General features: G+C 41.6%; 3 protein-coding genes and 1 pseudogene across 4 annotated transcripts; 3 read left to right on the top strand and 1 right to left on the bottom strand.

The window, feature by feature from the left end:
• LOC113747208 (biotinidase-like) overlaps positions 1-4,062 on the bottom strand; it is a 6,792-nt pseudogene extending 2,730 nt beyond the window's left edge.
• Positions 1,611-9,356, top strand: LOC109139332 (biotinidase). Its single transcript, XM_019262657.2, has 7 exons — positions 1,611-1,624; positions 6,857-6,939; positions 7,548-7,697; positions 7,793-7,938; positions 8,042-8,225; positions 8,321-8,848; positions 8,926-9,356. Exons 2-7 carry the CDS (start codon positions 6,886-6,888, stop codon positions 9,214-9,216), a joined length of 1,353 nt encoding a protein of 450 aa, XP_019118202.2. The 5' UTR covers positions 1,611-1,624; positions 6,857-6,885; the 3' UTR covers positions 9,217-9,356.
• A 1,784-nt stretch (positions 9,357-11,140) lies between these two features.
• On the top strand, positions 11,141-16,379 carry LOC104939816 (biotinidase-like). 2 transcript variants are annotated; one of them, XM_027286819.1, is made up of 6 exons: positions 11,141-11,368; positions 14,521-14,670; positions 14,766-14,911; positions 15,015-15,192; positions 15,287-15,871; positions 15,949-16,379. In XM_027286819.1, the coding sequence occupies exons 1-6, from the start codon at positions 11,156-11,158 to the stop codon at positions 16,237-16,239; spliced, it is 1,563 nt and encodes a 520-aa protein (XP_027142620.1). In that variant the 5' UTR covers positions 11,141-11,155; the 3' UTR covers positions 16,240-16,379. The 2 variants fall into 2 exon arrangements, with proteins under 2 accessions (XP_027142620.1, XP_027142621.1); XM_027286820.1 differs by lacking the exon at positions 11,141-11,368 and adding an exon at positions 13,667-13,971.
• A 1,574-nt stretch (positions 16,380-17,953) lies between these two features.
• On the top strand, positions 17,954-21,997 carry LOC109139331 (biotinidase). Its single transcript, XM_019262656.2, has 6 exons — positions 17,954-18,428; positions 20,226-20,375; positions 20,511-20,656; positions 20,760-20,937; positions 21,026-21,625; positions 21,699-21,997. The coding sequence occupies exons 1-6, from the start codon at positions 18,216-18,218 to the stop codon at positions 21,969-21,971; spliced, it is 1,560 nt and encodes a 519-aa protein (XP_019118201.2). The 5' UTR covers positions 17,954-18,215; the 3' UTR covers positions 21,972-21,997.
• Positions 21,998-22,012: the final 15 nt, after the last annotated feature.

Raw genomic sequence — 22,012 nt, 5'->3', positions numbered from 1 at the left:
GGCACCCTGGCCACAAGCAACCTGCCCTCTTCTGGGTCTCCTTGCTGGGCGTGGTGATAGGTGGCAGAAAAAGGGGTGTAGATGCCACTTCCTGTCATGATCATTTGGTTGTTACGGATGTTGGCTGCTAGCAGGGTGACATTGGCACCCAAGCTGAATGCCCGCTGGAACTGGATGGAGTCCAGAAGAGGGAGCGTGTTGTACCATGCTGTGGGGTAGATCAGCTGACGTACACCCTAAAAGGGGTTCAAAGAGAGGCAGATATAAGGATAAAAGAAGACCCAACATGGGAATGTAGTTGGTTCAGAATTTTAGTGGCTCTTTTTCTACCTTCTCCACTAGGGTGACTGTGGGCTCATCATAGAAGAGTATGTCAAAGCAGATCAGGAGGCCGAACCCCACGCAAAAGGTGTATTAAATGTTATGATCTCAGGTTGTGGTGGAGTGTTAAGGCCCCAACTCGCCAACGAAAAGATTGTACTTGTGGTAACGGGCCACCAGCCAGGCCTGAGCTGTATGACAGAAGTAAACAGTTCATGTAAACTCGAAATGATGTATTGGTGCACTCGCTGGATTAGCAGCGAAACTACTCTTCTTTTGAGTTCTACACTGCACTCAAAGGGCGACAGAGACAGTCCTGCGGTTGAATTGCCAGCGCATCAGGACAGGAGGGTCAGTTTCTGGGAGCAGGGTCAGGTCACCATGTTGGCCACCAAGTAGAGATTATAAGACGGGCCATACAACTCAACCTCTGGAGAACCTGTAGACACAAACCACACTCAGATTGTTCTTCCATGAGTGAAGACAAATAATTAATTCAATAACAATATCAAATCTAAAAGTATGAATGTGCACCCTAGTGTTGCTGTGTTTGTCCGTTCTGTGCAGGGGTTCAGCTCTCTGCTGGGGTCAGGAATGGTTTCTAGGTAGCTATAAGATTGATGAACGGGTGAAGTTGAATCCATAAATACCGTCTTTGGAATAAACGAGGATCTGGGCACCCTGACCAAGGAATGTGAGGACCGAGAAGACTCAATTTACTATTATTCTTACAATTTTTCTACTATAGTGATGAACTCCATTCAGTCATGAATTAAATGCTTTTATGTGAGTATACAGAGAAATACAAAACCACGCCTGATGATGGTTATTTGGTAACACCTGTTTGTAGTACTACTTCATAAGAAAATTGCTATTTTATTTAAGATTACTGTGCTTTTTAAATGTGCTACAAATAAAACTCTAACAAACCAACTCTTAAATGTAGTGCTATCTGGTTATGATCCAAGTTCAGGTGACTAAATATTCTCAAATGTATATCAGTGATCATGCAGTGACTTCTTGAATATAGTAATGTAATGTTTGACTGTTTTCAGTAAATAAAAAATAAAAAGGTGACATACAGGACAAAGTCTGTTAGACTGTGAAGGAGTTTGACTTTGGTACAAGTTACCTCCTTTTGAAGACAGTTAAAGTCCAGTTAAAAGCTTTCACAGCACATGAGTTTTGAAGGATATGACTATGAGACAAACAGAGCGAGTGATAAGAAATACAGTTTCTAATGACCGAGGAAACACTGTCTCTGTCTTAAACTCTGTCCTGTTACCTGCTGAGCGGCCCGGGCAGCCTGCTCCTCGTAGATGTCCAGGTTCTCTTCATGTGTTGCAGGCGGCGGCGCGGGGGACAAGGGGATGCGAGGCTTCGGGTTCAGGATTACTTTGTTGCTCGTAACACAGCAGCAACATATGAGGAGTCCACAAACGGCTCAGTCTGAGCGACGTTAAGGAAAAACTGGCAATGGCCACAACAAAAGAAAAACATGGTTTTCTTCCTGGGGGCAACGTTAACCTAGACGGACTGTTGTAGAATAAAACTCTCAGAAGAACTTGAAACAAAGACACGGAGGCAGCTGCTTTGTGAATCCGAACCCTTTACGTGAAATCTTCAAGCTTTTTATAACCATTATTTTGACACAGTTACGTAACCAATCACCTGACTAATGGACCCAAACATCCTGAACCTTGCTATGATCACGTAGTCAGTGTTCTGAGTTCATGTACAATTCCAAGGTATGTAACAAAATCCAAACTTGGCTATAAAGGTTATCTGGCGGGAACACCTTTTCCATTGCACTATTGTGTTGGAGTGTTGGAGCATAAAAGCTGTGAGCTCCTCAATCTTGTGACTTTTGTCCCATTACCTGCATGTGCATGACAGCAGAGAGCAAGTTGCACAAAGGACCTGACTGCTGGTCAAGCGAGGAAAAAAAAAAAAAATTATTTCCTTGAGGGAGTCATCCACTTTCATAGCCACTGTAATTTCTCTTCACGTTAGGAAGGTGGGGTGAGCCAGGGGGTTGCAATCAGCAACTACCACCGCTAGATGCCGCTAAATCTTACACACTGGACCTTTTATTTTCGTTAGGGAGATGTGACTCCATCTTCAACCAATCCGTGCCTGGCTAGGCATAACCCTGGGGGGGGGGGGTGGAGTCCCCCGGCAGTCTAATCCTATGGCAGCATAACTAAGGGATGACCTGAACCAGCCCTAACTATAGCTTATCAAAAAGGAAAGTCTTCTACCTTTAAAAGTGTTGACCGTGTCTGCCTCCTGAACCCAGAATGGTAGTTTTTCTTTTGGAGACTATAGGAACCACAAGGACCCAGCATCCTGAGAGCGTAGGTTTTTAGAAGGGTAGTAAGGTATTATGAGTTCTTTTAGATATGATGGTGCCTGACCATGAAGAGATTTGTGTAAGTAAGGGAAGAATTTTAAATTCTATTCTAGATTTAATAGGAGCCAATGTAAGGAAGCTAAAATGGGGAGAGATGTGATCTCTGATCTTAGTTCCTGTCAGAACACGTGCAGGAGCATTCTGAATTAGCTGTAAAGTCTCTAGAGACGTATTGGAGCAGCCTGATAACAAGAGTTACAATAGTCCAGCCTTGAAGTAACAAATGCGTGGACTAGTTTTTCTGCATCCGCTTGAGAGACAATGCGCTCTGATTTTAGCGATGTTACATAAGTGGAAGAATGCAGTCCTCGAAATTTGTTTTATGTTGGGCATTAAAGGACAAATCCTGATCAAAACACACTCCAAGATTCTTTAGGTCGGGAGCTGGGAGGCCAGGGTGATCCCATCTAAGTAAACTAAGACTCTAGAAAGAGAGTTTCTGAGGTGTTTGGGTCAAATTACAAGAAACTTCGTTTTGTTCTGAATTTAACATAAAAAATCATCCAACTTTTTAATCCTTGAGGCATGCTTGGAGTTTAGTTAACTGATTGGTTGCATCAGGCTTGATCGATAAATATATGGGTGTCGTCTCGCATAACATGAAAATGATAGAGTGATTCCTATAATATTCCCTAAAGGAAGCATATATAAACTAATAGAAGTGTCCTAGTACAGAACCTTGTGGGACTCCATGACAACACTTGGTATGCATGGAGGATTCATCATTGACGTGAAACAAACTGAGATCGATCTAAGAAATACGATTTAAACCAGTTAGAGCGGTTCCTTTGATGCCAATTTGATGTGTTCCAGTCTCTGTAAAAGAATGTGATGGTCAACGGTTCAAATGCAGCACTAAGATCTAACAGGACAAGTACAGAGATGAGTCCTTTGTCTGATGCCATTAGGAGGTCATTTGTAACTTTGACTAATGCGGTCTCTGTGCTATGATGCACTCTAACCCGACTGAAAATCCTCAAATAAACTGTTCTTATGGAGAAAGTCACAGCTGATTAGCTACAGCTTTCTCAAGTATCTTAGAGAGAAAGGAAGGTTTGATATTGGTCTGTAGTTGGCTAAGTTTGGCTAAGTGACTTTTTAAAGTGCTGGGGCCCTTTACGTAAATCTTCATAGCTTTTTATAACTATTATTTCGACATAGTTACTAACCCAAATCACCTGACTAATGGACCCAAACATCCTGAACCTTGTTATGATCACGTAGTCAGTGTTCTGAGTGTCACGTACAATGCCAGGAACATGTAACAAAACCAACTTGGCTATAAAGGCTATCTGGCGGAACACCTTTTCATTGCACTTTTGGTACATGGATTGCCGCATAAAAGCTGTGAGCGCCTTAATCTTGTGATCTAGTTCCTATTACCGCATGTGCTGACAGCAGAGCAAGTTGCACAAAGGACCTGACTCATAAAATGTCCAGTGTGTAAGATTTAGCGGCATCTAGCGGTGTAGTTGCTGATTGCAACCCCCTGGCCTCACCCTCACCTTCCTAGCGTGAAGGAGAAATTACAGTGGCTATGAAAAGTGTGAGAAATGTGGGATGACTCCCTCAAGGAAAAAAAAAAAAAATTCCCTTGTTGTCTTGACACCAGCAGGTCAGGTCCCTTTGTGCAACTTGCTCTGCTGTCATGCACATGCAGGTAATAGGAACTAGATCACAAGATTAAGGCGCTCACAGCTTTTATGCTGCAATCCATTGTACACAAAAGTGTAATGAAAAAGGTGTTCCGCCAGATAGCCTTTATAGCCAAGTTTGGTTTTGTTACATGTTCCTGGCAATTGTACGTGACACTCAGAACACTGACTACGTGATCATAACAAGGTTCAGGATGTTTGGGTCCATTAGTCAGGTGATTTGGTTATGTAACTATGTCGAAATAATAGTTATAAAAAGCTATGAAGATTTTACGTAAAGGGCCCCAGCACTTTAAAAAGTCACTTAGCCAAACTTAGCCAACTACAGACCAATATCAAACCTTCCCTTTCTCTCTAAGATACTTGAGAAAGCTGTAGCTAATCAGCTGTGACTTTCTCCATAAGAACAGTCTATTTGAGGATTTTCAGTCAGGATTTAGAGTGCATCATAGCACAGAGACCGCATTAGTCAAAGTTACAAATGACCTCCTAATGGCATCAGACAAAGGACTCATCTCTGTACTTGTCCTGTTAGATCTTAGTGCTGCATTTGACACCGTTGACCATCACATTCTTTTACAGAGACTGGAACATCAAATTGGCATCAAAGGAACCGCTCTAAGCTGGTTTAAATCGTATTTCTTAGATCGATCTCAGTTTGTTCACGTCAATGATGAATCCTCCATGCATACCAAAGTTTGTCATGGAGTCCCACAAGGTTCTGTACTAGGACCACTTCTATTTAGTTTATATATGCTTCCTTTAGGGAATATTATTAGGAATCACTCTATCAATTTTCATTGTTATGCTGACGACACCCAATTATATTTATCGATCAAGCCTGATGCAACCAATCAGTTAACTAAACTCCAAGCATGCCTCAAGGATATAAAAAGTTGGATGATTTTTTATGTTAAATTCAGACAAAACTGAAGTTCTTGTAATTTGACCCAAACACCTCAGAAACTCTCTTTCTAGAGTCTTAGTTACTTTAGATGGGATCACCCTGGCCTCCAGCTCCACCGTAAAGAATCTTGGAGTTGTTTTTGATCAGGATTTGTCCTTTAATGCCCACATAAAACAAATTTCGAGGACTGCATTCTTCCACTTATGTAACATCGCTAAAATCAGACGCATTGTTTCTCAAGCGGATGCAGAAAAACTAGTCCACGCATTTGTTACTTCAAGGCTGGACTATTGTAACTCTTTGTTATCAGGCTGCTCCAATACGTCTCTTAGGACTTTACAGCTAATTCAGAATGCTCCTGCACGTGTTCTGACAGGAACTAAGATCAGAGATCACATCTCTCCCATTTTAGCTTCCTTGCATTGGCTCCCTATTAAATCTAGAATAGAATTTAAAATTCTTCTCCTTACTTACAAATCTCTTCATGGTCAGGCACCATCATATCTAAAAGAACTCATAATACCTTACTACCCTTCTAAAAACACTACGCTCTCAGGATGCTGGGTTCCTTGTGGTTCCTATAGTCTCCAAAAGAACAAACTACCATTCTGGGTTCAGGAGGCAGACACGGTCAACACTTTTAAGAGTAGACTTAAGACTTTCCTTTTTGATAAAGCCTATAGTTAGGGCTGGTTCAGGTCATCCCTTAGTTATGCTGCCATAGGATTAGACTGCCGGGGGACTCGACCCCCCCTCCCCCCCAGGGTTATGCCTAGCCAGGCACGGTATTGGTTGAAGATGCAGTCACATCTCCCTTACCGAAAATAAAAGGTCCAGTGTGTAAGATTTAGCGGCATCTAGCGGTGTAGTTGCTGATTGCAACCCCCTGGCCTCACCCTCACCTTCCTAACGTGAAGGAGAAATTACAGTGGCTATGAAAAGTGGGATGACTCCCTCAAGGAAATTAATTTTTTTTTTTTTTCCTCGTCTTGACACCAGCAGGTCAGGTCCCTTTGTGCAACTTGCTCTGCTGTCATGCACATGCAGGTAATGGGAACAAGATCACAAGATTGAGGAGCTCACAGCTTTTATGCTCCAAACTCCAACACAATAGTGCAATGGAAAAGGTGTTCCGCCAGATAACCTTTATAGCCAAGTTTGGATTTTGTTACATATTCCTTGGAATTGTACATGATACTCAGAACACTGACTACGTGATCATAGCAAGGTTCAGGATGTTTGGGTCCATTAGTCAGGTGATTTGGTTACGTAACTGTGTCAAAATAATGGTTATAAAAAGCTATGAAGATTTCACGTAAAGGGGTTCGGATTCACAAAGCAGCTGCCTCCGTGTCATTTGTTATCAAGTTCTTCTGAGAGTTTTCTCTACAACAGTCCGTCTAGGTTAACGTTGCCCCAGGAAGAAAACCATGTTTTCTTTTGTTGTGGCCATTGCCAGTTTTTCCTTAACGTCGGCTCAGACTGAGCCAGTTGTGGACTCCTCATATGTTGCTGCTGTGTACGAGCACAAAGTAATCCTGAACCCGAAGCCTCGCATCCCCTTGTCCCGCCGCGCCGCCCTGCAACACATGAAGAGAAACCTGGACATCTACGAGGAGCAGGCTGCCCGGGCCGCTCAGCAGGTAACAGGACAGAGTTTAAGACAGAGACATGTTTGTTTCCTCGGTCATAGAAACTGTATTTCTTATCACTCGCTCTGTTTGTCTCATAGTCATATCCTTCAAAACTCATGTGCTGTGAAAGCTTTTAAACTGGACTTTAACTGTCTTCAAAGGAGGTAACTTGTACTCAAAGTCAAACTCCTCACAGTCTAACAGACTTTGTCCTGTATGTCACCTTTTTATTTTTTATTTACTGAAACAGTCAAACATTACATTACTATTCAAGAAGTCACTGTCATGATCACTTGATATACATTTGAGAATATTTAGTCACCTGAACTTGGATCATAACCAGATAGCACTACATTTAAGAGTTGGTTTGTTAGAGTTTTATTTGTAGCACATTTAAAAAGCACAGTAATCTTAAATAAAATAGCAATTTTCTTATGAAGTAGTACTACAAACAGGTGTTACCAAATAAACTCATCATCAGGCGTGGTTGTATTTCTCTGTATACTCACATAAAATGCATTTAATTTCATGACTGAATGAGTTCATCACTATAGTAGAAAAATTGTAAGAAATAATAGTAAATTGAGTCTTCTCTGTCCTCACATTTCCTTGGTCAGGGTGCCCAGATCCTCGTATTTCCAGAAGATGGTATTTATGGATTCAACTTCACCCGTTCATCAATCTATAGCTACCTAGAAACCATTCCTGACCCCCAGCAGGAGAGCTGGAACCCCTGCACAGAACCGGACAAACACAGCAACACTGAGGTGCACATTCATACTTTTAGATTTGATATTGTTATTGAATTAATTATTTGTCTTCACTCATGGAAGAACAATCTGAGTGTGGTTGTGTTCTACAGGTTCTCCAGAGGTTGAGTTGTATGGCCCGTCGTTATAATCTCTACTTGGTGGCCAACATGGGTGACCTGCAGCCCTGCTCCCAGAAGACTGACCCCTCCTGTCCCTCTGATGGACGCTGGCAATTCAACACCAACGTGGCTTTCAGGTGCAGTGTAGACACTAAAATAGAAGTAGTTTCGCTGATATCCAGCGAGTGCACCAATACATCATTTTCGAGTTTACATGAACTGTTTACTTCTGTCATACAGCTCAGATGGCCTGCTGGTGGCCCGTTACCACAAGTACAATCTTTTCGTTGGCGAGTTGGAGGCCTTTAACACTCCACCACAACCTGAGATCATAACATTTAATACACCTTTTGCTGGGAGGTTCGGCCTCCTGATCTGCTTTGACATACTCTTCTATGAGCCCACAGTCACCCTAGTGGAGAAGGTAGAAAAAGAGCCACTAAAATTCTGAATCCAACTACATTCCCATGTTGGGTCTTCTTTTATCCTTATATCTGCCTCTCTTTGAACCCCTTTTAGGGTGTACGTCAGCTGATCTACCCCACAGCATGGTACAACACGCTCCCTCTTCTGGACTCCATCCAGTTCCAGCGGGCATTCAGCTTGGGTGCCAATGTCACCCTGCTAGCAGCCAACATCCGTAACAACCAAATGATCATGACAGGAAGTGGCATCTACACCCCTTTTTCTGCCACCTATCACCACGCCCAGCAAGGAGACCCAGAAGAGGGCAGGTTGCTTGTGGCCAGGGTGCCGGTCTTATGCCCGCTGTGGGTGGAGCAGGGTGCTGTCAAAGAGAGCTCTTCTACTCCACCTGCAACTGCTTCTTCAGTCCCTTCCTCCTCCACCACCTTCATCGCACCCATGCTGTACGATCCATATACATTCGTGCTCCTAAACGAGACAGAAGGTGACGTGGAGGTGTGTAATGGCAGCTTTTGCTGTCACCTGCAGTACCAGCGGTTAACACAGAGCAGCAGTAAAGAGCTCTACGCTTTGGGAGCATTTGCTGGAACACACACTTTTGACGGATGCTTCGCCCTGCAGGTATGAATGAAAAGAAATTTGCATATTTAAAACTGCTTTATGAAACTCTTGTCACATTCATTGTATCTCTGTTGCAGGTATGTGCACTAGTCCGCTGTGCACAGTTGGATTTCACTACCTGTGGACAGGCGGTAGAAGAGGCTGAGACTAAAATGGACTTCATGTTGGAAGGGAAGTTTAGGACCAGATATGTCTATCCATCAGTTTTGGCCAGCAATCATGTCCTGGAGGAGCCAGAGTACCTGGAATTTGCTGCAGATGGCAGAGTGATCATGAAACACTCAAACATGAGTAGTGGGCTGGTCACTGCCTGTCTGTACGGACGAATGTATCACCTGGACTATGATGAATGTATTGCTTTGGAATAGATGTGTGTGTCAGAGAGAAAAATATCAAACACATCTAAAAAACAAATGTTCTGACCAAGATTGATCAAAACAATTCAGCAGTTACACATTTGTCTTCTGTTATTATACATGCAGCAATAAATCAAAAACAAATATCTTTATTCATTCATTTCTCATTCCCTCTTCCCCACACACAAACATACCATCAGTGTCCTGGTCCCATAAGATTGGCCCTCTTTTATTTCTTTAGACATTGATGGCAAAAACACAGATGTCTAAGCTGGCTTGACCAGGTTTTTGCAAACAACCCACTTGACCACATTACTTGATGTCATATTGATGCAACAATGTCCACATGACACTTTGCAGTCCATATTTGAGCTATTTTAAACATACATTCAAGCTGCCAGGAGTTTCTAAACAGCCTCTTCCTCTGCACTTTTCCCACTGGGTCAGGATGACATAAACTTGTAATGTAATCTGTGCCACTGTCCCCATAGAGGAAGGTCCACTGTCTCATCACTTTACAAGCTGCATTGAACACATAAAGCTCTGGGAAGGATTTAAACCCTACCATAGATGAGCTCACAGCTACAGCAGCTCTTACAAAGTGTTGCATTTCAGTCAAAGAGAAAGTTGTGTTGATCATAAGATTGTTTCCAACTTGTCAGGTTATTGAGTCTAAATTAGGTCAAATAGTATTATTCCTCAGGTGAAAAGACACGCAGGATTCATCAAAGTTGGAAGCAGATAGAGATTTGATTATTTTGACAGACAAAACAAAGCCCGAGTTATGATGGTAAAGACAGTTTTTCAGCCTCAAAGCATCTCCTTTTATACTTTACAGTGTTATACGTTAATGATACAAGTCCTACCCATCTGTCAACTTTCCCATGACATAATGGTGTAAACACATGCCAGGTTTTTAGGTTACTCCAGGGCACACGCAGGTTACTCTCTGTCACACTTGGCCTACTGTATTAGGCCAAGAGATTTCTCTTTTTTTACTCTACTTGTTACAAGATTACCCCATTAAAACCTAGCTTTCTTTACTTATATTTTTACTTTTACTCACACCACTATGTCATAGTTGTTTTTAATGTATGTTTTAAACATCTTTATAAACTCTTTAACATGATAAAACAACTTTTCACTAAAACTATAGTGCTTATTACTTCAATAACCATATTATGTGCTCTCATAAAATCAACCTTACTTAATCCATAGTGCTCTTTACCTTGATTTCACATTGTAATAATTTCCACACGTTTCCCTTTGATTACTCCAAACCATATTTTTAAAGAAAAGAATCAAACTTTGAAGCACCCATCTCTGGGGCCTCTGCATAGAGTTATGAAATTGTATACTACAAAAGCTTGCTGGGTTTTGACATGCAGGAATCTCTTCTGGTGCTGGTGTAGTACAGGGTGTGTGCTTATGCTGATGCTAATACACTTCCTGATTGAAAATGCATAGAGATGCAATAATAAACTATTTCTAGAAATGTAAACAACTGGTCCACATCACATGCAAAGTTAAGGCCAAAGTCTGTCACAAGTCCTGTTCATGCTGGCTGTAGAAATGTCAGATTTGCATAGTGGTTCCGGGTTATGTGCGCAAATTTCCTGTTTTGTATTTTCAAAATAAAAGCTTTGTTTACCTCTAGTTGCTAGGTTGCCGCTAGTGCTGAGAAAATCCTGTTTTCTGTGATCCGTCCTGGGCGGTCGTGCAGATAAATGTTTGAAATGTAAAACATGGAGCTGCTGCACAAACTGTGTGGATCCATATTCATATCATAAACACACTACAATCCCCACGGGGAGCTTCTTATCACCTGTAAACTTACCCAGCTGAGTCAGCTCTGTTTACCTCTGCCTCTGGTGGGACTCCTGACCTCTCAGGATCGGTGATGTAACGTTAACTAGTCCGTCTAGGTTAACGTTGCCTCAGGAAGAAAACCATGTTTTTTTTTGTTGTGGCCATTGTCAGTTTTTCCTTAACGTCGGCTCAGACTGAGCCGGTTGTGGACTCCTCATATGTTGCTGCTGTGTACGAGCACAACTTAATCCTGAACCCGGAGCCTCGCGTCCCCCTGTCCCGCCGCGCCGCCCTGCAACACATGAAGAGAAACCTGGACATCTACGAGGAGCAGGCTGCCCAGGCTGCTCAGCAGGTAACAGGACAGAGTTTAAGACAGAGACATGTTTGTTTCCTCGGTCATAGAAACTGTATTTCTTATCACTCGCTCTGTTTGTCTCATATTCATATCCTTCAAAACTCATGTGCTGTGAAAGCTTTTAAACTGGACTTTAACTGTCTTCAAAGGAGGTAACTTGTACTCAAAGTCAAACTCCTCACAGTCTAACAGACTTTGTCCTGTATGTTATGGGGTGCCGTTTGTAAAGCGGCTCACGCTGAAAATAACAGCAACATTTTGTCACATTTAGCTTCAAACAATGTTTAAAAAACTGGTGTGAATTTCTGAGAGTCACTTTTTTTGCACATTTGCAACAATATTTGTCAACTTGGAGATATTTTAAAGAGCCCTGGTGGACTCTGATTGGTTGAGCAGGAGGACATGAACTGGAGCCTCTCTTTACTGGGAGGTAAATATTTTGTCCCTGTGGTGAAGGAGAAGGTGTCACCTTTAACTTTCTGCACACCTCTCCATATAGGAAGGCTTGTCTTTTTTTTTTTAAACCCCAGTATTTATGATAATCTATGATAATAAAAATTGTGCATATCTGTGTACAGTATGTGTTAATAGTGTGCCTAAATGTACTGTCAACTCTATTTTCATATTTTTCTTTAACCTAAAAAAAAAAAAAATCAATCAGAATGTCATGATCATTTTACGCGACTGAAAATGACTTTAGGGTGTTTTTTTGCATCATGCTTATCAAACTCTTCCTTGTGAGCAATTGTGCTCAGATCAGTATAACACTAATAAAAGGTAACTCAGACTAACTGATCCACAGTGTGTGTGTGCTGTCTTCTGTCATCTGTATGTTTGCATGGGTTAGATTTGTATAGCACAATGTAGGTACTCTACAAAGTACTACTGCTCTAGCTAAAAGGGCCATTATGAGTTGCTACAAAGACATTTTGGCAAAATAGACTAGCCTGCCACATCATTTTTTTTGCTTTGCTTTAGGAATTGTAGCCCTGTAGTCCTAAAGCTTAAGTTAAAAAATTTGTTAACTATGTATTAAAATACCTATGATTTTTCTCTGTACTTTGAAGTACAGAGGTTAGTGTTTATTTTTTTGTCTTTTATCATAACAGATATTTGTTTTGGAGCCCTGAACAGAACCAATAAGTGAGTTCATAAAAGGTCCAGTGTGTAAGATTTAGCGGCATCTAGCGGTGTAGTTGCTGATTGCAACCCCCTGGCCTCACCCTCACCTTCCTAGCGTGAAGGAGAAATTACAGTGGCTATGAAAAGTGTGAGAAATGTGGGATGACTCCCTCAAGGAAATTGAAATTTTTTTTTTTTTCCTCGTTGTCTTGACACCAGCAGGTCAGGTCCCTTTGTGTCTGACTTGATGGCAACTTGCTCTGCTCTCATGCACATGCAGGTAATTAGAACAAGATCACAAGATTGAGGCGCTCACAGCTTTTATGCTGCAATCCACTGTACTTGTTGTTACGACCATATTAAGGGGTATGGAAGGAAGTAACATAAAACCAGATTTTAAAGGTTATTAAACAAAAGTGTTTTATTAAGTGAAAGTTTTAAATTGTTTTAACAAAAGGAGGTGAGGCAAAAGGTAACTAAGGGCGAGCAAGTGCTGATTAAACGAACAAACAAATATAACAAAAAGAGAACTCTAAACAGAGCCTATGTTATCTAACTAGAAACCAAAACGAGAAAGAAAAACCTCACTGACTAAGCTTCTAGCAGATAACCAAAAACACATCAAAACAGCACTTCTAAACTAATGGGTCTAACAGAAATAGTCTACGTGTAATCAGTAGATATAAACTAACTAAACCCTGCCCAGTCCCAGTAAACCAAACACAAAACCGGTTTAAATGCCCGGTGATGCTGCTGCGGGGGCGCTGTCATTGGCGGCGTGGGAAAGATGCCGCACCAATCCTGGCCCTGCAGCTGACGAACATGTTGTGCCCGCCTCCTCCAGTTTGGGGCCAACCAGAGACCGGCAACCGCACACCTGTATTTACCTGGGGAAAAACACTAGATACACATATGCGCAGGGCGAAACGGCGGCAGCCGTAACATTGTAAAAAAAGAAAACCCCCAAAAAAACCCCAACACAAAAGTGCAATGGAAAAGGTGTTCCGCCAGATAACCTTATTAGCCAAGTTTGGATTTTTTTACATGTTCCTGGCAATTGTACGTGACACTCAGAACACTGACTACGTGATCATAACAAGGTTCAGGATGTTTGGGTCCATTAGTCAGGTGATTTGATTATGTAACTGTGTCGAAATAATGGTTATATAAAGCTATGAAGCAGCTGCCTTCGTGTCATTTGTTATCAAGTTCTTCTGAGAGTTTTCTCTACAACAGTCCGTCTAGGTTAACGTTGCCTCAGTAAGAAAACCATGTTTTCTTTCGTTGTGGCCATTGTCAGTTTTTTCTTAACTTCGGCTCAGACTGAGCCGGTTGTGGACTCCTCATATGTTGCTGCTGTGTATGAGCACAACTTAATCCCGAACCCTCCCGGGCCCCTGTCCCGCCGCGCCGCCCTGCAACACATGAAGAGAAACCTGGACATCTACGAGGAGCAGGCTGCCCGGGCCGCTCAGCAGGTAACAGGACAGAGTTTAAGACAGAGACATGTTTGTTTCCTCGGTCATAGAAACTGTATTTCTTATCACTCGCTCTGTTTGTCTCATATTCATATCCTTCAAAACTCATGTGCTGTGAAAGCTTTTAAACTGGACTTTAACTGTCTTCAAAGGAGGTAACTTGTACTCAAAGTCAAACTCCTCACAGTCTAACAGACTTTGTCCTGTATGTCACCTTTTTATTTTTTATTTACCTAAACAGTCAAACATTACCTGAACTTGGATCATCACCAGATAGCACTACATTTAAGAGTTAGTTTCAGTTTGATTTGTAGCACATTTAAAAAGCACAGTCAGAATAATCTTAAATAAAAAAGTAATTTCTTATGAAGTAGTACTACAAACAGGTGTTACCAAATAAACTCAGTCATCAGGCGTGGTTGTATTTCTCTTTATACTCACATAAAGTGCATTTAATGTCATGACTGAATGAGTTCATCACTATAGTAGAAAAATAGTAAGAATTAATAGTAAATTGAGTCTTCTCTGTCCTCACATTTTCTTGGTCAGGGTGCCCAGATCCTCGTGTTTCCAGAAGTTGGTATTCAGGGATTCAACTTCAGCCGTTCATCAATCTATAGCTACCTAGAAACCATTCCTGACCCCCAGCAGGAGAGCTGGAACCCCTGCACAGAACCGGGCAAATACAATAACACTGAGGTGCACAGTCATACTTTTAGATTTGATGTTGTTACTGAATTAATTATTTGTCTTCACTCATGGAAGAACAATCTGAGTGTGGTTGTGTTCTACAGGTTCTCCAGAGGTTGAGTTGTATGGCCCGTCGTTATAATCTCTACATGGTGGCCAACATGGGTGACCTGCAGCCCTGCTCCCAGAAGACTGACCCCTCCTGTCCCCCTGATGGACGCTGGCAATTCAACACCAACGTGGTTTTCAGGTGCAGTGTAGACACTAAAATAGAAGTAGTTTCACTGATATCCAGCGAGTGCACCAATACATCATTTTATAGTTTACATGAACTGTTTACTTCTGTCATACAGCTCAGATGGCCTGCTGGTGGCCCGTTACCACAAGTACAATCTTTTCTTTGAGGAGGCCTTTAACACTCCACCACAACCTGAGATCATAACATTTGATACACCTTTTGCTGGGAGGTTCGGCCTCCTGATCTGCTTTGACATACTCTTCCATGAGCCTACAGTCGCCCTAGTGGAGAAGGTAGAAAAGAGCCCCTAAAATTCTGAACCCAACTACATTCCCATGTTGGGTCTTCTTTTATCCTTAAATCTGCCTCTCTTTAAACCCCTTTTAGAGTGTACGTCAGCTGATCTTCCCCACAGCATGGTACAACACGCTCCCTCTTCTGGACTCGAACCAGTTCCATCGGGCTTTCAGCTTGGGTGCTGATGTCACCCTGCTATCAGCCAACATCCGTCTCGACCAATTTAAAATGAGCGGAAGTGGCATTTACACCCCTTTTTCTGCCACCTACCACCACGCCCAGCAAGGAGACCCAGAAGAGGGCAGGTTGCTTGTGGCCAGGGTGCCAGTCTTAGACCCACTATGGGTGAAGCAGAATGTAGCCACAGAGGAGATGATGATGAGTTCATATAATCTACCTCTACAAATTCTGGATGCTATCAAAGAGAGCTCTTATACTCCACCCAAAACTGGTTCTTCAGTCCCTTCCTCCTCCACCACCTTCATCTCATCCATGATGTGCGATCCATTTACATTCGTGCTCCTAAACGAGACAGAAGGTGACGTGGAGGTGTGTAATGGCAGCTTTTGCTGTCACCTGCAGTACCGGCGGTTAACACAGAACAACAGTAAAGAGCTCTACGCTTTGGGAGCATTTGCTGGAACACACACTGTTGACGGATGCTATGCCCTGCAGGTATGAATGAAAAGAAGTTTGCATATTTAAAACTGCTTCATGAAACTCTTGTCACATTCATTGTATCTCTGTTGCAGGTGTGTGCACTAGTCCGCTGTGCACAGTTGGATTTCACTACCTGTGGACAGGCGGTAGAAGAGGCTGAGACTAAAATGGACTTCATGTTGGAAGGGAAGTTTGGGACCAGATATGTGTATCCATCAGTTTTGGCCAGCAATCATGTCATGGAGGAGCCAGAGTACCTGAAAAAAGCTGCAGATGGCAGAGTGATCATGAAACACTCAAACATGAGTAGTGGGCTGGTCACTGCCTGTCTGTACGGACGAATGTATCACCTGGACTATGATGAATGTATTGCTTTGGAATAGATGTGTGTGTCAGAGAGAAAAATATCAAACACATCTAAAAAACAAATGTTCTGACCAAGACTGCTCAAAACAATTCAGCAGTTACACATTTGTCTTCTGTTATTATACATGCAGCAATAAATCAAAAACAAATATCTTTATTCATTCATTTCTCATTCCCTCTTCCCCACACACAAACATACCATCAGTGTCCTGGTCCCATAAGATTGGCCCTCTTTTATTTCTTTAGACATTGATGGCAAAAACACAGATGTCTGAGCTGGCTTGACCAGGTTTTTGCAAACAACCCACTTGACCACATTACTTGATGTCATATTGATGCAACAATGTCCACACGACACTTTGCAGTCCATATTTGAGCTATTTTAAACATACATTCAAGCTGCCAGGAGTTTCTAAACAGCCTCTTCCTCTGCACTTTTCCCACTGGGTCAGGATGACATAAACTTGTAATGTAATCTGTGCCACTGTCCCCATAGAGGAAGGTCCACTCTGTCTCATCACTTTACAAGCTGCATTGAACACATAAAGCTCCAGAAAGAATCTAAACCCTACCATAGATGAGCTCACAGCTACAGCAGCTCTTACAAAGTGTTGCATTTCAGTCAAAGAGAAAGTTGTGTTGATCATAACATTGTTTCCAACTTGTCAGGTTATTGAGTCTAAATTAGGTCAAATAGTATTATTCCTCAGGTGAAAAGACACGGAGGATTCATCAAAGTTGGAAGCAGATAGAGATTTGATTATTTTGACAGACAAAACAAAGTCCGAGTCATGATGGTAAAGACAGTTTTTCAGCCTCAAAGCATCTCCTTTTATACTTTACAGTGTTATACGTTAATGATACAAGTCCTACCCATCTGTCAACTTTCCCATGACATAATGGTGTAAACACATGCCAGGTGTTTAGGTTACTCCAGGACACACGCAGGTTACTCTCTGTCACACACCTGGCAACTTTGGGGAGTTTCCAAAGACCTCTTGGCCTACTGTATTAGGCCAAGAGATTTCTCTTTTTTTACTCTACTTGTTACAAGATTACCCCATTAAAACCTAGCTTTCTTTACTTATATTTTTACTTTTACTCACACCACTATGTCATAGTTGTTTTTATTGTATGTTTTAAACATCTTTATAAACTCTTTAACATGATAAATCAACTTTTCACTAAAACTATAGTGCTTATTACTTCAATAACCATATTATGTGCTCTCATAAAATCAACCTTACTTAATCCATAGTGCTCTTTACCTTGATTTCATATTGTAATAATTCCCACACATGTTTCCCTTTGATTACTCCAAACCATATTTTTAAAGAAAAGAATCAAACTTTGAAGCACCCATCTCTGGGGCCTCTGCATAGAGTTATGAAATTGTATACTACAAAAGCTTGCTGGGTTTTGACATGCAGGAATCTCTTCTGGTGCTGGTGTAGTACAGGGTATGTGCTTATGCTGATGCTAATACACTTCCTGATTGAAAATGCATAGAGATGCAATAATAAACTATTTCTAGAAATGTAAACAACTGGTCCACATCACATGCAAAGTTAAGGCCAAAGTCTGTCACAAGTCCTGTTCATGCTGGCTGTAGAAATGTCAGATTTGCATAGTGGTTCCGGGTTATGTGCGCAAATTTCCTGTTTTGTATTTTCAAAATAAAAGCTTTGTTTACCTCTAGTTGCTAGGTTGCCGCTAGTGCTGAGAAAATCCTGTTTTCTGTGATCCGTCCTGGGCGGTCGTGCAGATAAATGTTTGAAATGTAAAACATGGAGCTGCTGCACAAACTGCGTGGATCCATATTCATATCATAAACACACTACAATCCCCACGGGGAGCTTCTTATCACCTGTAAACTTACCCAGCTGAGTCAGCTCTGTTTACCTCTGCCTCTGGTGGGACTCCTGACCTCTCAGGATCGGTGATGTAACGTTAACTAGTCCGTCTAGGTTAACGTTGCCTCAGGAAGAAAACCATGTTTTTTTTTGTTGTGGCCATTGTCAGTTTTTCCTTAACGTCGGCTCAGACTGAGCCGGTTGTGGACTCCTCATATGTTGCTGCTGTGTACGAGCACAACTTAATCCTGAACCCGGAGCCTCACGTCCCCCTGTCCCGCCGCGCCGCCCTGCAACACATGAAGAGAAACCTGGACATCTACGAGGAGCAGGCTGTCCGGGCCGCTCAGCAGGTAACAGGACAGAGTTTAAGACAGAGACATGTTTGTTTCCTCGGTCATAGAAACTGTATTTCTTATCACTCGCTCTGTTTGTCTCATATTCATATCCTTCAAAACTCATGTGCTGTGAAAGCTTTTAAACTGGACTTTAACTGTCTTCAAAGGAGGTAACTTGTACTCAAAGTCAAACTCTTCACAGTCTAACAGACTTTGTCCTGTATGTTATGGGGTGCCGTTTGTAAAGTGGCTCACGCTGAAAATAACAGCAACATTTTGTCACATTTAGCTTCAAACAATGTTTAAAAAACTGGTGTGAATTTCTGAGAGTCACTTTTTTGCACATTTACAACAATATTTGTCAACTTGGAGATATTTTAAATATTTAAATCCAAATGTGAAATGTTACACCTAAATGTTAAATCTAAATCTTAATGTTAAATCTAAATCTAAACGTTAAATCTAAATCTAAGTGTTAAATCTAAATGTTACATTTAGATCTAAATGTTAAATCTAAATCTAAATGTTAAATCTAAATGTTACATTTAGATCTAAATGTTAAATCTAAATCTAAATGTTAAATCTAAATGTTACATTTAGATCTAAATGTTAAATCTAAATCTAAATGTTAAATCTAAATCTAAACGTTAAATCTAAATCTAAACGTTAAATCTAAATGTTACATTTAGATCTAAATGTTAAATCTAAATCTTAATGTTAAATCTAAATCTAAACGTTAAATCTAAATCTAAGTGTTAAATCTAAATGTTACATTTAGATCTAAATGTTAAATCTAAATCTAAATGTTAAATCTAAATGTTACATTTAGATCTAAATGTTAAATCTAAATCTAAATGTTAAATCTAAATCTAAACGTTAAATCTAAATCTAAATGTTAAATCTAAATGTTACATTTAGATCTAAATGTTAAATCTAAATCTAAATGTTAAATCTAAATCTAAACGTTAAATCTAAATCTAAACGTTAAATCTAAATGTTACATTTAGATCTAAATGTTAAATCTAAATGTTACATTTAGATCTAAATGTTAAATCTAATTGTTAAATCTGAATCTAAATGTTACGTTTAAATCACTGATCACTCGACATACATTTGAGAATATTTAGTCATCTGAACTTGGATCATCACCAGATAGCACTACATTTAAGAGTTAGTTTCTGTTTGATTAGTAGCGCATTTACAAAGCGCAGTCAGAGTAATCCTCAATTAAAGTCATTTCTTATGAAGTCGTACTGCAAACAGGTGTTCCTGAGTAAACTCTCATATGGACAAAAACACGGCCTATGATTGTTAATTGAATTTCATTGGATATTTAAACTCTTTGTCCTCCTCTTCTTATTTCTTGTCCTCCTCCTCTTCCTCCTCATCCCCACCTCGCATTGTTCCGACCCCTGTTCTATCCATTCTCAGACTTTCTCATTCCCACCTTCAACAACCTGTTTGCTCTCTGATCTGGCTTATTTTGGCTGTGTCACATCATCTTAAACAAGTGAAATCAGTTTTGAGTGGTTGTGTTTAATCAATAACATGTCTGCTCTATTTGTATTTACAAATTTGGATAACGTGTATTAGAGAGCAGAATGTGTTTAGAGTTTTGCTGAAAAGTGCAAGTGAGATCTGCAAATTGTGTTTCACCATGTGAAATGGTTGAATGTACTGACAACAGACTGCACAATCAGCTAAATGAGTTCAGGCAACTGAGAACTTTGTTCAGCCAATGGGTTTTAGTGTTTTAGCAATTGAGAAACTGTAATAGTAGGTCCTTCTCTGTCCTCACATTTCCTTGGTCAGGGTGCCCAGATCCTCGTGTTTCCAGAAGATGGTATTCAGGGATTCAACTTCAGCCGTTCATCAATCTCTGGCTACCTAGAAACCATTCCTGACCCCCAGCAGGAGAGCTGGAACCCCTGCACAGAACCGGGCAAATACAATAACACTGAGGTGCACAGTCATACTTTTAGATTTGATGTTGTTATTGAATGGCCATTCTAACAAGATAAACTAACTTGGAGACACCACTAGGCTGCTCAGTCTTCACTCATGGAAGAACAATCTGAGTGTGGTTGTGTTCTACAGGTTCTCCAGAGGTTGAGTTGTATGGCCCGTCGTTATAATCTCTACTTGGTGGCCAACATGCCTGACCTGCAGCCCTGCCCCCTGAAGACTGACCCCTCCTGTCCCTCTGATGGACGCTGGCAATTCAACACCAACGTGGTTTTCAGGTGCAGTGTAGACACTAAAATAGAAGTAGTTTCGCTGATATCCAGCGAGTGCACCAATACATCATTTTATAGTTTACATGAACTGTTTACTTCTGTCATACAGCTCAGATGGCCTGCTGGTGGCCCGTTACCACAAGTACAATCTTTACTTTGAGATGGCCTTTGACACTCCACCACAACCTGAGATCATAACATTTGATACACCTTTTGCTGGGAGGTTCGGCCTCCTGACCTGCTTTGACATACTCTTCCATGAGCCCACAGTCACCCTGGTGAAGAAGGTAGAAAAAGAGCCACTAAAATTCTGAACCCAACTACATTCCTGTGTTGGGTCTTCTTTTAATCTGCCTCTCTTTGAACCCCTTTTAGGGTGTACGTCAGCTGATCTTCCCCACAGCATGGATGAACCAGCTCCCCCTTCTGGACACAATCCAGTTTCAGCGGGCATTCAGCTTGGGTGCCAACGTCACCCTGCTAGCAGCCAACATCCGTAACAACCAACTGATCATGACAGGAAGTGGCATCTACACCCCTTTTTCTGCCACCTATCACCACGCCAAGCAAGGAGACCTAGAGGAGGGCAGGCTGCTGGTGGCTAGGGTGCCAGTTTTAGACCCGCTGTGGGTGGAGCAGGGTGCAGCCAAAGAGGAGGAGGCACTTACTGATGAGTTCACATCATCTACCTCTACAAACAATGAATACTGTCACAAAGAGAACTGTTTTGATTCTCCTCCTCCTGAAACTGCTTCTTCAGCCCCTTCCTCCTCCACCACCTTCATCTCATCCATGATGTACGATCCATTTACATTCGTGCTCCTAAACGAGACAGAAGGTGACGTGGAGGTGTGTAATGGCAGCTTTTGCTGTCACCTGCAGTACCGGCGGTTAACACAGAGCAGCAGTAAAGAGCTCTACGCTTTGGGAGCATTTGCCGGAACACACACTGTGAACGGACGCTACGCCCTACAGGTATGAATGAAAAGAAGTTTGCATATTTAAAACTGCTTTATGAAACTTCACATTCATTGTATCTCTGTTGCAGGTGTGTGCACTAGTCCGCTGTGAACGGATGGATGTCACTTCCTGTGGACAGGAGGTAGAAGAGGCTAAGACTAAAATGGACTTCACGTTGGAAGGGAAGTTTGGGACCAGACATGTGTATCCATCGGTTTTAGCTAGCAATCATGTCCTGGAGGAGCCAGAGCACCTGGAATTTGCTGCAGATGGCAGAGTGATCATGAAACACTCAAACATGAGTAGTGGGCTGGTCACTGCCTGTCTGTACGGACGAATGTATCACCTGGACAATGAATGAACTGCTTTGGAATAGATGTGTGTGTCAGGGAGAAAAATATC

This window comes from Larimichthys crocea, chromosome XIII (genome assembly GCF_000972845.2).
Source record: "Larimichthys crocea isolate SSNF chromosome XIII, L_crocea_2.0, whole genome shotgun sequence".
Classification (NCBI taxonomy): Eukaryota; Metazoa; Chordata; class Actinopteri; family Sciaenidae; genus Larimichthys; species Larimichthys crocea.
Note: the sequence above shows the minus strand (reverse complement) of the source record. Positions and strands in the feature narration are given on the sequence as shown.